This window comes from Atractosteus spatula, chromosome 6, assembly GCF_055471065.1.
Source record: "Atractosteus spatula isolate fAtrSpa1 chromosome 6, fAtrSpa1.hap1, whole genome shotgun sequence".
NCBI classification, from domain to species: Eukaryota; Metazoa; Chordata; class Actinopteri; order Semionotiformes; family Lepisosteidae; genus Atractosteus; species Atractosteus spatula.
In genome coordinates, this window is record NC_142711.1 from 43,722,573 (window position 1) to 43,735,941 (window position 13,369).

General features: G+C 37.9%; 1 protein-coding gene across 1 annotated transcript in view; it reads left to right on the forward strand.

Moving 5' to 3' along the window:
- Positions 1–7,521, forward strand: part of vps41 (VPS41 subunit of HOPS complex) — an 86,261-nt gene extending 78,740 nt beyond the window's left edge. Inside the window, exons 26-29 of the mRNA XM_088919399.1 lie at positions 2,256–2,355; positions 3,329–3,373; positions 6,386–6,465; positions 7,253–7,521. Coding sequence (XP_088775525.1) covers positions 2,256–2,355; positions 3,329–3,373; positions 6,386–6,465; positions 7,253–7,333 — 306 coding nt within the window. The 3' untranslated portion in view covers positions 7,334–7,521. The remainder of the gene's footprint in view (positions 1–2,255; positions 2,356–3,328; positions 3,374–6,385; positions 6,466–7,252) is intronic.
- Positions 7,522–13,369: the final 5,848 nt, after the last annotated feature.

Consider the following 13,369-nt stretch of genomic DNA (forward strand, 5'->3'; position numbering starts at 1 on the left):
TTCTGTTTTGGGTAATTGTCTTGCTGCAAGACCCACTTTCTGTTGAGTCCTCTGATACAATGCAGAATTCATGCTTGCATTAATGATGGCAAGCCATCAGGGGTCAAAGTTATCACACTCCCACCCCGCCATGCTTGACGGTTGCGATGATGTTTTTCTGTTTGAAAACAGTGCTTGATTTCTACCAAACATACTGTACCATTTCACATTGAGACTAAAGAGTTCTACCTTTGACTCATCTGTCCAGAGAGCAGGTGCTCTTTGGTGAACATCAGATGGGCAGCAGTGCTCTATTTGGAGTGCAGTGGTTTGAACCACTGTATGGTGTTCATGAGCTGCCATGAACACCATACTTGTTCAGTCGTTTTTCTCATAGTTGAGTCATGAACAGTCACATTAGCAAAGGCTAGAGTGGCGTGCAGCTCCTTGGATGTTACTCTGATATGTTGTGTAACTTCCTTGCTGATTTTCCGGTTTGTTCTTAGAGAGATTTTAGTAGGACAGCCACTCCTGGGTAGAGTGACTGGTCTTGAACTATTTGTAGTCTGATAGTGGACTGGTGGAACTTCTTAGAAAAGCTCTTAGATATGGTTTTATACCCTTTCCCAAATGGTGAGCATCAGTAACAGGTCTTCTGAGGAGCTCAGAGATTTCCTACGATCCTGACATGACTTGTTTTTAGTTTTAACCATACAGTACCTCTATGGTGAGGATCAAAATCACAATGTTTCTGATCTGTTTATGTTCCAAATGCAGCACCCAGGATCTACCTAATTATTTAAACACCTGATTCTAATCAACTGTTCACTTACTTTTTCACATCCCCTGTACCTTAATTACTCATTGTTTAATTCATACATCATTTTGTTTCAAGAGACATGGAATTGGTTGCTATAATCCCTACAGGATATGGTGTAAACACTGGTTTTGATTCATATCATCTTAAAACTAAAAAAAATTCCATACTTATCTTTGGGGTTAACAAACTTTTCCCTGCGCTGTTTTAACCAATGATGACCATACATCTGTATTGTGCCCCTCAGAACTCCATATGATTTGGTCGGTTTATTTTTTTGTTACAGTTTCTTTATTGAATTAGCCACATTAATGTTGTTGTTGCTGTTGCTGTCCCTGCTCAACAGTTTCATGGTTTATTCATGTGCTCTCTTGAACTGTGCAGTGCTATGATACGCAGTGGCAGTGCAGTGTCAGCAGCCGTCAGCAGCATACTAGGCAGTGAGGAGCCCAGGCACTTTGCCAAAAATAGATAAGCCTGTATTTGCCTGACGTGATGAGACCCACCCAATTTATCAAGCAGCATCACTTACACTGTTTACTGCATGGCAATTGTGAGGTTATAGTAGGTATTTTTCATTATATAAATATACAGTATATACTGTAGTCTCAAGTAACAGGTTTCCTAGAAGTACAATTTTATTACTCAGCTTTATAGGGAAAATTGCAGTATAATTTAACCAAGAGCCCTTCTTTGCTGCACCTTGACGAAAAAATAAGTATTAAGGTACTCAGACGTAATGAAAGGTAGGAAATGCAGGAGAATATTTTCCACCTTTTCCATTTGAGTCAAAATGAAGCTGAGTCTGTGTGCCTTATCCAGGCATTTGTTTTCACTGCATGTTGACACCGCATGAACAGATACTTGAGCATCAGGGTTGATCATGCAGGGTGTGAGGTTGAAAAGGTACAGAATTACTGAAAGATCTCTTCTTCATACCATGGCTTTTATAAGGAAAAAACAGCTGTCTGCCTTCCTCAGTTTAGGCAAAATTGTTTAACACAGGGAGACTTGACGGCAGTAGAAATATAAGCCTGAAGTCCAAAAAAGGCCATTTTAGTCTTAACGCTTAGATCATGGCTGTAGGCTATAAGAACAGGTTGCACCACGCGTCTGGTGTGCTGTGAACTGTTTGTGTAAACTGATTAACTTTGATAGGCAGCACATGTTTGACAAAAGAGATATTGGTTAAAGGCAATAGAAAATGTCTGAAGAAATTAATATTCTGTTATCTATTGGTAACAGCATTTTAATACAGCAAAAATATAACAATTTGTGTTGTTATAGCCAACAAAACAGAGATTACATATTGTGAAGAAGAGTTAGGAAACTGAGCTCTGTGACCAATTTCGAAAACAAACCATGACTGTTCTTTAAATAAATGCGGTAGAATTCAGTAGTGTACCATTGCCAAAAGCAGGTGACATAATTCCCCATCAGCTGTTTCTCTTTTCCACAGATTTTACTTCGAGAAGGCTGTAAGAAGATATTGGTTGCAGACTCATTATCACTGCTAAAGAAAATGCAGAGAACGCAGATGAGAGGTGTCCGAGTAGACGGTATGTTTTAATAAGCAGCTACACAATTTGAGATTGAGGTCCTGTCAATTTGTAATAAAAATGAATGGATTTACAGTGTGGAGTACATCAGTCATAAAAACAGCTCTGACCAAAATTTTTCTTTCTTGTTTTATATAATGAGGTACAAATGAGAGGAGGCCAGTTGGGCCTTCTACTGTAGTTTGTTCGGTTCCTAGATAGCTTGTTTGTTTGTTTGGTTTGGTTTTAAATAGCTTTCTCCCCCTTACTTATGTGTGCTCACCTTCTTATGCTTGTTATGTTATGTGTGTTATGTTATTCATTCCTCCTTGTCTTTTCTGAGCAAGGCAAGACAACAGATCTATGATCTCACAGTCACACCAGGTCACCACCCACCCAACTTAAATGAATCAGCTGCTGCTGTGTCTAAGCAGTAGGCAGCAGTAACATGGGGGCCAGCATAGAAGATGATTTCACTGGCTTTTTCTCACTACACCTGTCCTTAGTGCGGTAATGCTGATTGACCACTACCTGATTTTGTCCTCCTGCACGTTAAAGAAACGCCTGCCGTCTCATCCTTGCCTAAAACCAAGACAGCAGAAACAGAAATTACCTTGGACGGCATGTGATCTGTTAGTATAGAAAAAGCACACTGCTGGAATTTGCTTTGGTAAACACTGTTACGATTGAGTCATGAAGGACTTAAGGGGAAATAAAAGAGAAAGAAATCTGCTGTTCAGCCCGTGGAGATTTGTATTATTTCATAATACATAATTGGATTTTTCCTATTACATTTTGAGCTATTCCTGAAACCTGTGCACTCTTTTCCTTGCAAAATCCTTTCTAAATGTTCCCTTACGTCTGTCTAAGAACTCTATTCCAGTTATTTTTTACTGATTCTTTAAGGGTTTGTTGTTGATAGCAATGCTGCCTATTCTTTTTATCAAACCAAATTACTCCCACTATAATGTTTGGGTTTTTTGCTTTCCCACAGAAGAGAATATTTGTGAATCGTGTCACGCTCCAATATTGCCATCAGGTAAGTTCACTGTTGACTGAGAGTAATTGGTTGCTTCCAGTAGCTGCTCTAAGATTAGCATAAAGCTAATAAGATAAACTATGAAAATGTACTTCACCTACATTTTTTATCCATATTGCAAAAATCTCTTTGTCATTTTCTAGACTTTTTTTTAGGTCAAAAAGAGTGTGTTAAAAACACAGACTACTTTCCACAACATAAAAAATGTCAGCAAAGATCCAATTCAGTATTGTTATTCTCTTCTTACTATGTCACGCCAGAAGAAGGTTATCCTAGGATTTGTAAAAAGACCTGATCTTAAATATTAAATGTTTTAGTGATGTTCACATTCTTAATGGAAGAAAATATGTGGTATGTAGGGTATGTAAAAAAACCAGACCAGGTTAAGAAGTGAGAAATTACTTCACCAATTAAAAGAAGGGGAACGTAAGGAAATAGCACTCATTTCTCCATTAGATAGATGGCACTTTTTAATTGGAAATAAATGATTCACTGGTGGATATTTATAAAGGTATGCCTGTTAGGACAACATGCCTTGTCCTAGTGAAAAAACTCAGAAATTGTTAATGATCATTCTAAGCAATGGACTTATCGCGTGTGATCAGTTTTTCTACACTACCAAGATAACCTGGTGATGACGTGCACATGACTCAAAACTCTGCTACATTTCCACTGTGAGGGGCCAACTATCAAAGCAAGGTGTTATATTTGATGTAAATATACAGTATATCTAATTGCCTACCTTAATTCTACTCTTAAACATGTTTTTGCCCAATGGACTTACCTGTTAAATAGTGCAATAATGAGGTTGACAATCCTAGAAGAATCTTAGAAGAATATGTTGGAAGATCAATAGAAACTATGTGCTTTTGTGACTAGCAGGGGTTGTCATGGAAAATGTATTACAGAACAAGACAAGGACACAGAAAAAAACATATCTCAGCACACATGAAGCACTGGCTTGTTTGGGTCATACTTTCAGAATTGTAGCTGATTCCCAAAGCTACCAGTCTTGAGTGATTGCAGCTTTCATACCAGCTCTCCCACTGCTACTCTTAGTAAAGTGTGATGGAGCTGAGTCAGCCTCAGTTTGTTGCCACAGCCTGCAGAGCTGCATGTTGGGAACTGATCCATACAATTAATTGGGTCAAGTTGACATATTAAAAATTGATTCAATGTATAATTAAGACATTAGCACACTACAGCAATTCTAAAACATTCCCTGCTGAATAGAAAACTGTGAAGTGAGTGTGCTTGAATTGGCATTTAGGCACAAAAACAAACAGACGTTAAGGATCGCAAGAGAGAATGAACATGTAACATAAACTGTAACCTACTTAGCCCTCCTCAAGAAAAAGAGAGGTAACCTAGGTATGTTTTCAACTACACAGATAATGTGCAACCCCATGCCACACAAAAATGCTATTAAAAATGTTTATTTTTTTGCTTAGCCAGATGGACTGTTAAAACATGTAGAAATAAATTGTGATTTTTTTTCTACCGCTGTATATGACTCACTATGAGCACCTAAAAATAATTATAATAGCATCCCTAATTAGCTCAAGACGTTTTCCTGAGTGCATGTTGAGCTACTGTATGAGATTCTGGGTTTCATCCTGGGTGATGACCCTAGCCAGTTGTGAAATGGATTCCCCAAGTGGCCACGCACAGTTTGGGTAAACTGCCAAGAGCAGGATGGGTTGAAACAGTTGAACTGGAACAGGAACTTCTACAGTCTCCTGGGTGCTTACAGGCATGTGATGCTTGTGAAGTACGGACCTCTCCTCCATTGAGGCTCTGGTATGGGGCGGTGTTGCCTATGACAAGTTGAATGGCAAACAGTTCAGAGGTAGGCAAAATGGAGTATTGTAATGTACAGAGGAAATGGCAAAACTGAGTCACGAAAAACACAAACTGGCTATTCCTGATTGGGTCAGGATAACAAAAATAAAGTGGCACAGCGGTTAGCATTGGTGCCTGACCATGCTTGGGCCCTTGGTTCAATTCTGAACCTGGGATGCTATCTGTGTGGAGTTTGTATGTTCTCCCTGTATTCATGTAGATTTCCTCTGGGTGCTCCGGTTTCTTCCCACAGTCCATAAACATACTGGTGGGTCAACTAGCTTCTGGAAAAATGGACCCTGTGTGTGTGTGTGTGTGTGTGTGTGTGTGTGTGTGTGTGTGTGTGTGTCTGTGATGGACTGGTGTCCTTTCTTTGTTTTTGTTATTTATATTAAATAAGGTATTAGTTGTCAGTGAAGGTTTTGGTGAGGACTGTATGTACATTAGGGAACTAATAACTTAATTTAGACTATAAACTATAAGTGACCTAAAAGGATAAAAAATATTAAACCATAAAGAACTTAATTACATTCTCATTACCCTGTTATAAAATATATTACATTTTCTCTACTTAATTACATTTTCATAACCCTGTGATTTGTCCCATGGTGTGTCTGGAATTTGTCTTTACATTGTTCAAAACCCAAAGTGATATTATAGATACATATTATTTGTCCGGTGGTTATTTTGCAAATGTCAGCTAATATTCGAATCATATTAATATTCACTGAAAGGTGCTTTCTGAAATGACTTGCATTTACTGGAGAAATGCCAAACAAACGAGCTTCCAACAACATCAAGGTTAAGAAAACTGCAGTTACCAGCAGTCAGATAGCAGTGTTCAGGACACACCCTGGCTGCATTAAGTAATCTTGAAAGTGACTACAGTCGACTTACACAATAGTGCATAAGATTTCTCAGGAAGTAAACAATGAGAATAATAAAATGCAGGTACATTACATTACAGTTAAAGTAAAGTGTAAGCCGGTTATTTTTATAGAACTCCACTCTCTTTTTAAGGGTACAGTACATGTAATTCTTCTTATTGGGAGAAGAGCTGAACCACACATTTACAGCATTTTGGAGTAGTTGATATACTAGTGTAGGGGACTCTTCTTACTTCTGTGTGTTGCTGCAGCAGGCGTGACTGTGGATTTGTGCTCGTTTCAGATACAGCCAAAACCTTCAACGTGGTGGTGTTTCACTGCAGACACATGTTTCACAAGGAGTGCTTACCCTCTCCGGGAACTGTAAGAACGTCTTCCTCTTCTTCCTCCCTTTCCCTTTTTCCCTCCCTCTATCCACCTTTCCCCCTCTTTCTAAATCTACAAGTATTGTAGACATTCTTGTCACATTCACCCTTGCTTTGTGGATATTTAAGCCTGGATGCCACCACCCAAGTCTTCACATACTGTACAAAGATAGATCACAAAATATTAATCATTAAAGGCAACTCGATCTCCTTGTTGTCTCAAGTCACTTTTTAAAAATATAGTGTTTTGAGGCAAATGTTTAAATGATTTGTGAACATAACACTGTGCATAAGAAGGAGCAGCACTACTGAGAGAGGGTCACTTCAGCACAAGCACTCACTAATAGGTTATATTGAACAATCAGACATACTGTATGTGTGTATCTCCAAAATATGCAGAACAATGCTTTGGAGCACATTATTTTGCAAAAGCAAGAAGTGGAATGTAAAAACACGTGTGGATGATAATGATGAACACTGTAGAGTAAACTGGTGTCTGAGTAACTCGCTGAAAAATCTAAAAATCCTATTCTTCTGCATTAAGATCTGTAATTTACACAGTAATCAACAAACTGATCTCATTGTACTATACAAGTGTTGTTTTATGGAGTGTGATAATATGGGATATTTATAGATGGAAGGCTAAGTATGTACCAGCAATGAAAGCATTTCTAGCATTCTAAATGTTATGGGTCAAAACAAAATAGTGCGACTGTTATAATTATGTTGATTTCTTAGAAGTGTTTACAAACTAAAATAAAAACATCTTTCTTTTGTTATTCCAGATTCCCACAGTTCAGTTTTGTAACATCTGCAGTGCAAAACGTAGAGGTCCTGGCAGTGGAATTATAGAGATGAAGAAATAGACTGTGTTCATGATGAAAAGAGACTTCATGTTGTGTCTTTTTTTCTTTCCTTAAAAAGTGTTAGTGTCTGTCTATCACTTAACTGTTTTCTTGGCATGTCCTCAGCTATGGCCCTCTCTGTTCACAATGGAAATAACGGCTTTGAAATAATAAATTGCATACTCATGCCCTTCCAACATTAAACTTAATTTATGTAACAGGTCTGCTATTCTGTGTACAGAAGTTCTGCAACTCTGCTTTGAACTCCGTGTAAAGGTGTCTGAAATAAATCACGTAACAATAAGTCGAGAATAATAGTTCAACACATTTACCACTATATTTTTATTTACCAGAAATATTAGACAATTTGTAAATCTCTCTTTAAAGACAATGTAATTAGCTAACATGCTTATCAGTCACACAAAATGTGTAGTATTATTAATAATAAAAATAAACATACTGTATCTACATAAGAAAGGTGGCAAATAAGAGGAGGCCATCAAAACCTTTTGTTTAACTGCTAGTGGCAAATTGATGTGAGAATCTCATCCAGGTCTTTTTTTAAAAGATACCAGGGAGTGCTTGGACAGCATGCCTGGGTATGTTGTTCCAGGCTACCACTGTAAAACTATTTTAAACCATCTTATATAGTCAAAATATAGTACTTCTGTAGTTCTAAAGAAAGTGCATCCACTATTTCCACAGGAACAGTCCAGCACTTTAAGGATATTTTAATATTTTGTCATATCTGAGATCACCTCCCTCCAGATGTTCCTTTAGTAAATATTGTGTGAGCTTTACAATCAAATGATAACAATTTAAATCTTACAAGCAGGGAGTCCATATATAAAGTTGGATTTTAAGGTATCTAGGGTCCCTCTTTTCCAGTCCAAGTTCTAATTTCAAAGAAAAACTAAAGGTTATTGTAATTGTTACTGGTTTTCTCTAAATGCAACACTTTTTACATACATTCCTTGTTTGGTTGAAAAAGAATTGTGTGTTCACACTAAGGATATGGTACAGTAAATGTCTTTGAAGGCTTTTAAAGGGGTATTGATTATTATACCCTGCCCCTTAAAAACTGTGCAATTAATAAAATAACTATTGTGTTTATGCAGCTTTTTAAAAGTGCTAATGAATTTTGCCAGTCTGCTTTCAAAGCCTGTCTGAAATGTGAGATATTGTTACAGTGTGAGAGTTTTAACTGAAGATTAAGGTGAAGATTTTCATCACTCCATTCTAGATGAAAAATTAATCTGATTATAGCTCAGGCTCCTTAGTCATTATCACCTGCTTATGCATTTCCCATATGTCATTCTGCCTCTGCCAAAATAGTGTGCTGTCCCATTTTATAAAAAATGAATGGCAAAGTTCTAGTCTTTACTGTACATTAGCTTTGGCTACATGGAAATGGACTTCTGTGCAATACCATTTATCAAAACTGTATGAGAAGGTTAATGTTCTTACAATAAGGTTCTGCAGTGAGGCCTCAAGTAGAATATTGTGTGCAATTGTGGTCAGTATGTTACCACATGGACATTGCATCTCTGGAAATAATTAAAATAGTTCGGAATCCACAAGGAATATCGTACTCAGGAAAAGTTAGAGGAAAAGAATAGCTTTAGTCCCTAGAAGGGAAGATTACAGAACTTGATACAAGTGCTGTAGTAAAAATCTGTAATACAAATCGAGAGATGTTCAATTGGAAAAGGGAATATGAGGCACTTTTTTACCCAGAACTGAAGATGAAGCTGATTCCCTAGGATTCCTTAGGGTAGGTCCTCATTACAATCATTAAGATGAACTATTAAGATAGAGCCTTTTTAAAGATAGAATCTTTAATGATTCTAAGTGAATTAAGTGAAGTCAGACAATGTCACATTTTCTGAGCTTTTTAGTTTTATAAACTACAGCACAAAGGGCCCTCAAAAATATGAGCTTTTACAAGTGAAATTACTGGAATTCACCAGTTGAAAGATATCCTCTTTGTCTTTTGTCAAAGGAAATTGTTTTATTGCTATGTATCGCACAGAGAGTGCCAGGCAACTGTGCATCCCAGCTTCTCTGAGTGGCAAGAGAATTAAACTGCGTGGACTGTATTGACAGGTTGTTATCCTGTCAGTGTTCCTGCATTCTGCTACTATCTGTCTTTAGGAGGCAGAAAGCAGTTGAGAAAAAGAAAACTTGACCCCAGGTGTAGAGCAGCAGAAACAGTCTGACAAGAGCCACTGAATACAGAATGAAAGCAGACAGAAGGCTCAAAGTGAATGCTGACATACAGGCCCTCCCTCTACCAAGTGAGCTCTTCTGGACCTGCTGCACATAATGTTTCCACAACTACAGTGCAATTTGTATTATATTTTTCTGGTTCACTATTATCACACAAATGCCACTACTATCCACTAATTTCATTTTCACTCTTGAACACGATTCCTTTCCTACAAACACGCCGTCAGCTACTACTCAACCCCTGCCAAGACCCTCCTCTGTCCCTTCAGTGAGAACACACCAGGCCTCCATAGTGCACCAGCAGAGTCAGGAGCTGGTAAGTCAGCCACTCCTGCTCTTCTTCTTTCACAGCAGGGAGGCCTTCTCTCTGGTTTCACAACTACACTAATTCTCCCATGATACCCAATAAGACCAACACCCACAATATCATATATTCTGTAAACATGAGTTACGATACGCTGCCATCTAAATGACCATTTGAGAATGCACTACTCATTTTTGTTCCACTGTGCATCATACACCAGACCCACTACTGTAAATATCCTTTTACAGTGGTCTATCAATTGAAAGTCCTTTTCTATTGAACCCCCCCCCCCCCCCCAGGATTCTAGTTTGGTCCTCTCTGGTCACAGGTGCTCAATCCCACCATTCTCTCTTCACAAACACACATAGAATACTGTACCTACAGTATGGAGGCTGCAAGCTATAGGGAGTCTGCTGCTCAGCCTCTGGATGCCCATATGTTTTCACCAAACCCTCTGTCGTTCCTTCCTACACCTCCATGGGACTTCCAGCTGATGGCTCAGCCATGCCACCTCCTGGGCAACCACAACATTCCCACTGCGCAGTTACTAACACCGTTAATAGGCCACTTCTCCGGCAGCCTCTGCTGCTCAATCAAGCTGTTTTCCAGAACCTCCACAGTGTCTGTGGCCGACAGCTCTTGTCTGCCTAGCAATGCCACCTCTCTGGCGATTGCAACCACACACTGCACGGGTTTAGGAGAGATTTCTAACTATATGTTTTTGCTTCAAGAGTGGGTTTAGTCAGGATGTTAAAATAGGACAATTCACAGCTGTAGCTCATCAACACACCAACTCCCTGCAGCTGTAACCTTCCAGACAAACATCAGCTGATGATGTGTTACAGTTGTAAACATGGATTTTTACCCATGAATTTTCTATCAGTGTATAATGTTCCTGAAAAGTCTGAGTTCATCATGAGAACAATAGTAAATGTTTGATTCACTACTGTCCAGTGAAAGACCTGAGCATTACGGTTTGGGATGGAAAAAAATAAGCCTGGTCAGAAACATTCATGAAAAAGTTAATGGTCTGAAATGTTATCTTAATTTACTGTTAAAAATATATAAAAATATGTTCATAACTAAATATGCAGACAAACATGATGGACAAAAATAATTTTGTTCAGGAAGTTTTGTACAAAAGTCTTTCTTTAACTGTAAAAAAAAAGGCCGTAGGTACAGTAGATGTTTTCTAAGGAGTTTGAAGTGCCATGGAAAGCAATAGCAAAATAAAAAACTAAAATATGAAAAGTTTAGAGAGGGTCAGTCAGCTAGACACTTGGTATAGCTTCTGAGTAGTCCCATGTATGGAAATCCATACTATTAATACTGTAATAATAATTCCTTACACTTATATAGCGCTTTTCTGGACACTCCACTCAAAGTGCTTCACAGGTAATGGGGACTCCCCTCCACCACCACCAATGTGCAGCATCCACCTGGATGATGCGGCGGCAGCCATAGTGGGCCTGTACACTCGCCACACATCAGCTATCGTATCAGTGAGGAGGAAACAGATTAATGAAGCCTATTGATAGTGGGAATTGTTAGCAGGCCAGGGGGAAATTTTGGTCAGGACACCTTTCGAGAAATACCCTGGGATTTTTAATGACCACAGAGAGTGATGACCTCAGATTTACATCTCATCTGAAGGATGGTGCCTTTTTTTGCAGTGTAGTGTCTTCATCACTATACTGTGGAATTAGGACCCACTCAGACTGCAGGTGAGTGCTGCATGTTGTGAATTGCTGGGTGATGTACAGTACTGTAGGTGCTGGCTAGTTTTTGTTTGGATCTTCAGCTGACCAGGATTTATAGCCGTGGATATTCAAAAGCTGGGAAACACATGGAATATCCTCTGAAACACATAGTGAAGAAACAGCATTTTCTTTATTTTTTATTTCTGCCCCATTCAATAATAGGCAGAAAAAGCATTAGTTTCATAATTGACATAAATGAGCACCCCGGTGACTTTTGACCAGTTTTTGAGACTTCATTGTCACACAAGTATTATTTTATTAACTTCTCTGCATACACAAAGGGTTTAAAATAATTAAAAGAAAGTCAAGAACATGCATGAAATATGTGTATCATATAATAGAGTTTCTGAAAACAATTGAAACTCCATTAACTGCGGAGAGCTTGTCAACCTTAGCAAAAAATATTGATTGAATATATCAACTCATCATTCATTTGGCAAATTAATCTTTGCATCATTCTTTTCACTTTCAAAGGTTTTAACTTTAGCTTAGAATGAGCTGATAGACCCTGCAACGCAGAAGGTCTGAGGCTACTGCTTCTTCTTGGGTTTCCTTTAAACGCTTGAAGTCTCTGTGAAGCCTCTTTGAAAAATGGATAAACTAGTCTATGAGTCATGAAGTCTTTTTCTCCCAATATACTGTCTTCCAGTATATTTTGACCATTGTAACAAAATAATGTTTTGTGCAAGGGTGTGTAACTAATTGGATGAAGGAGAATAAAAATTATGAAATAGTAAATCAATCCTGACATCAGCTTGCCTTCCAAGCAAGTTGTTATAAGTTAACATTTACACCCTCCCTAATGTCAGGAAATGCATAACAGAACATTTACAGGAATATGCTTTCTTTATTGCTCAGCACAATGAGGGACCAAATTAATAACTAGACAGCAAGCATTGTAAAAAGACCATGTTTATTTTCAAGCCCTATCACAATATTATCCACTATTATGTACAGTACTTACTGTAGGTACAGATATTTACAAGGGATGGACAAAATAATTGAAACACCTGATAAAAAACAATTTGTATTCTGAAACTGTAAAGTTTTAAAATTACAATTACATTATTTGATTTTTTTTATTTTATAGCCACAATTAAAAAGATTCTACATGTGTTTCATATTAATTTCAATGCTGATTGCTAATATGTTTCCACTATAAAAGATGTCTTAAAATCAACACTTCAATATGTATGTTTCTAAAGCAAAATGAGAGATCTAACAGATTTTGAAAGAGGTCAAATGGTTGGAGGCCAAATTGCAGGTGTATCAGTTACAGAAAAGGCATTAATTATTGAAATTACAGTTTCATTACACAAAGTGAGAGATTTTCAGTTCTCAGATTAATTGGGCATGGTCTGTTAGTTTAGTGTGCATTAATCTCCTCTTCTCACTCATCTCTTGTCTTCCTCTTAGATTCTCTAGTTTCCTGTATTGTCTTTTATGTTGCCTTGGGGCCGACGTTTCTCTTACCCCACCCTCAAGAAGGCTGACTAAATGATTTATCAACAACAGTTTAGTCTTAGTTCGAAATTCATACATTTGCCTGGCCATTTTGACTACCACAAGCACAAGACAGGACAAGGGGCAGCTGAACAAACACTAAAAAGAATGTCCATTGTCCTGCCTAAAGAATACAGGAACAATGAAGTCAAATTAAATATTTCATAAGCTAAACAATACCTACTGTGATACAGTATATACTGTAGTGCAAAAAAGATAATACCAAAGATAACTACTGTAGCTAGGTCTCATTGGCTATAT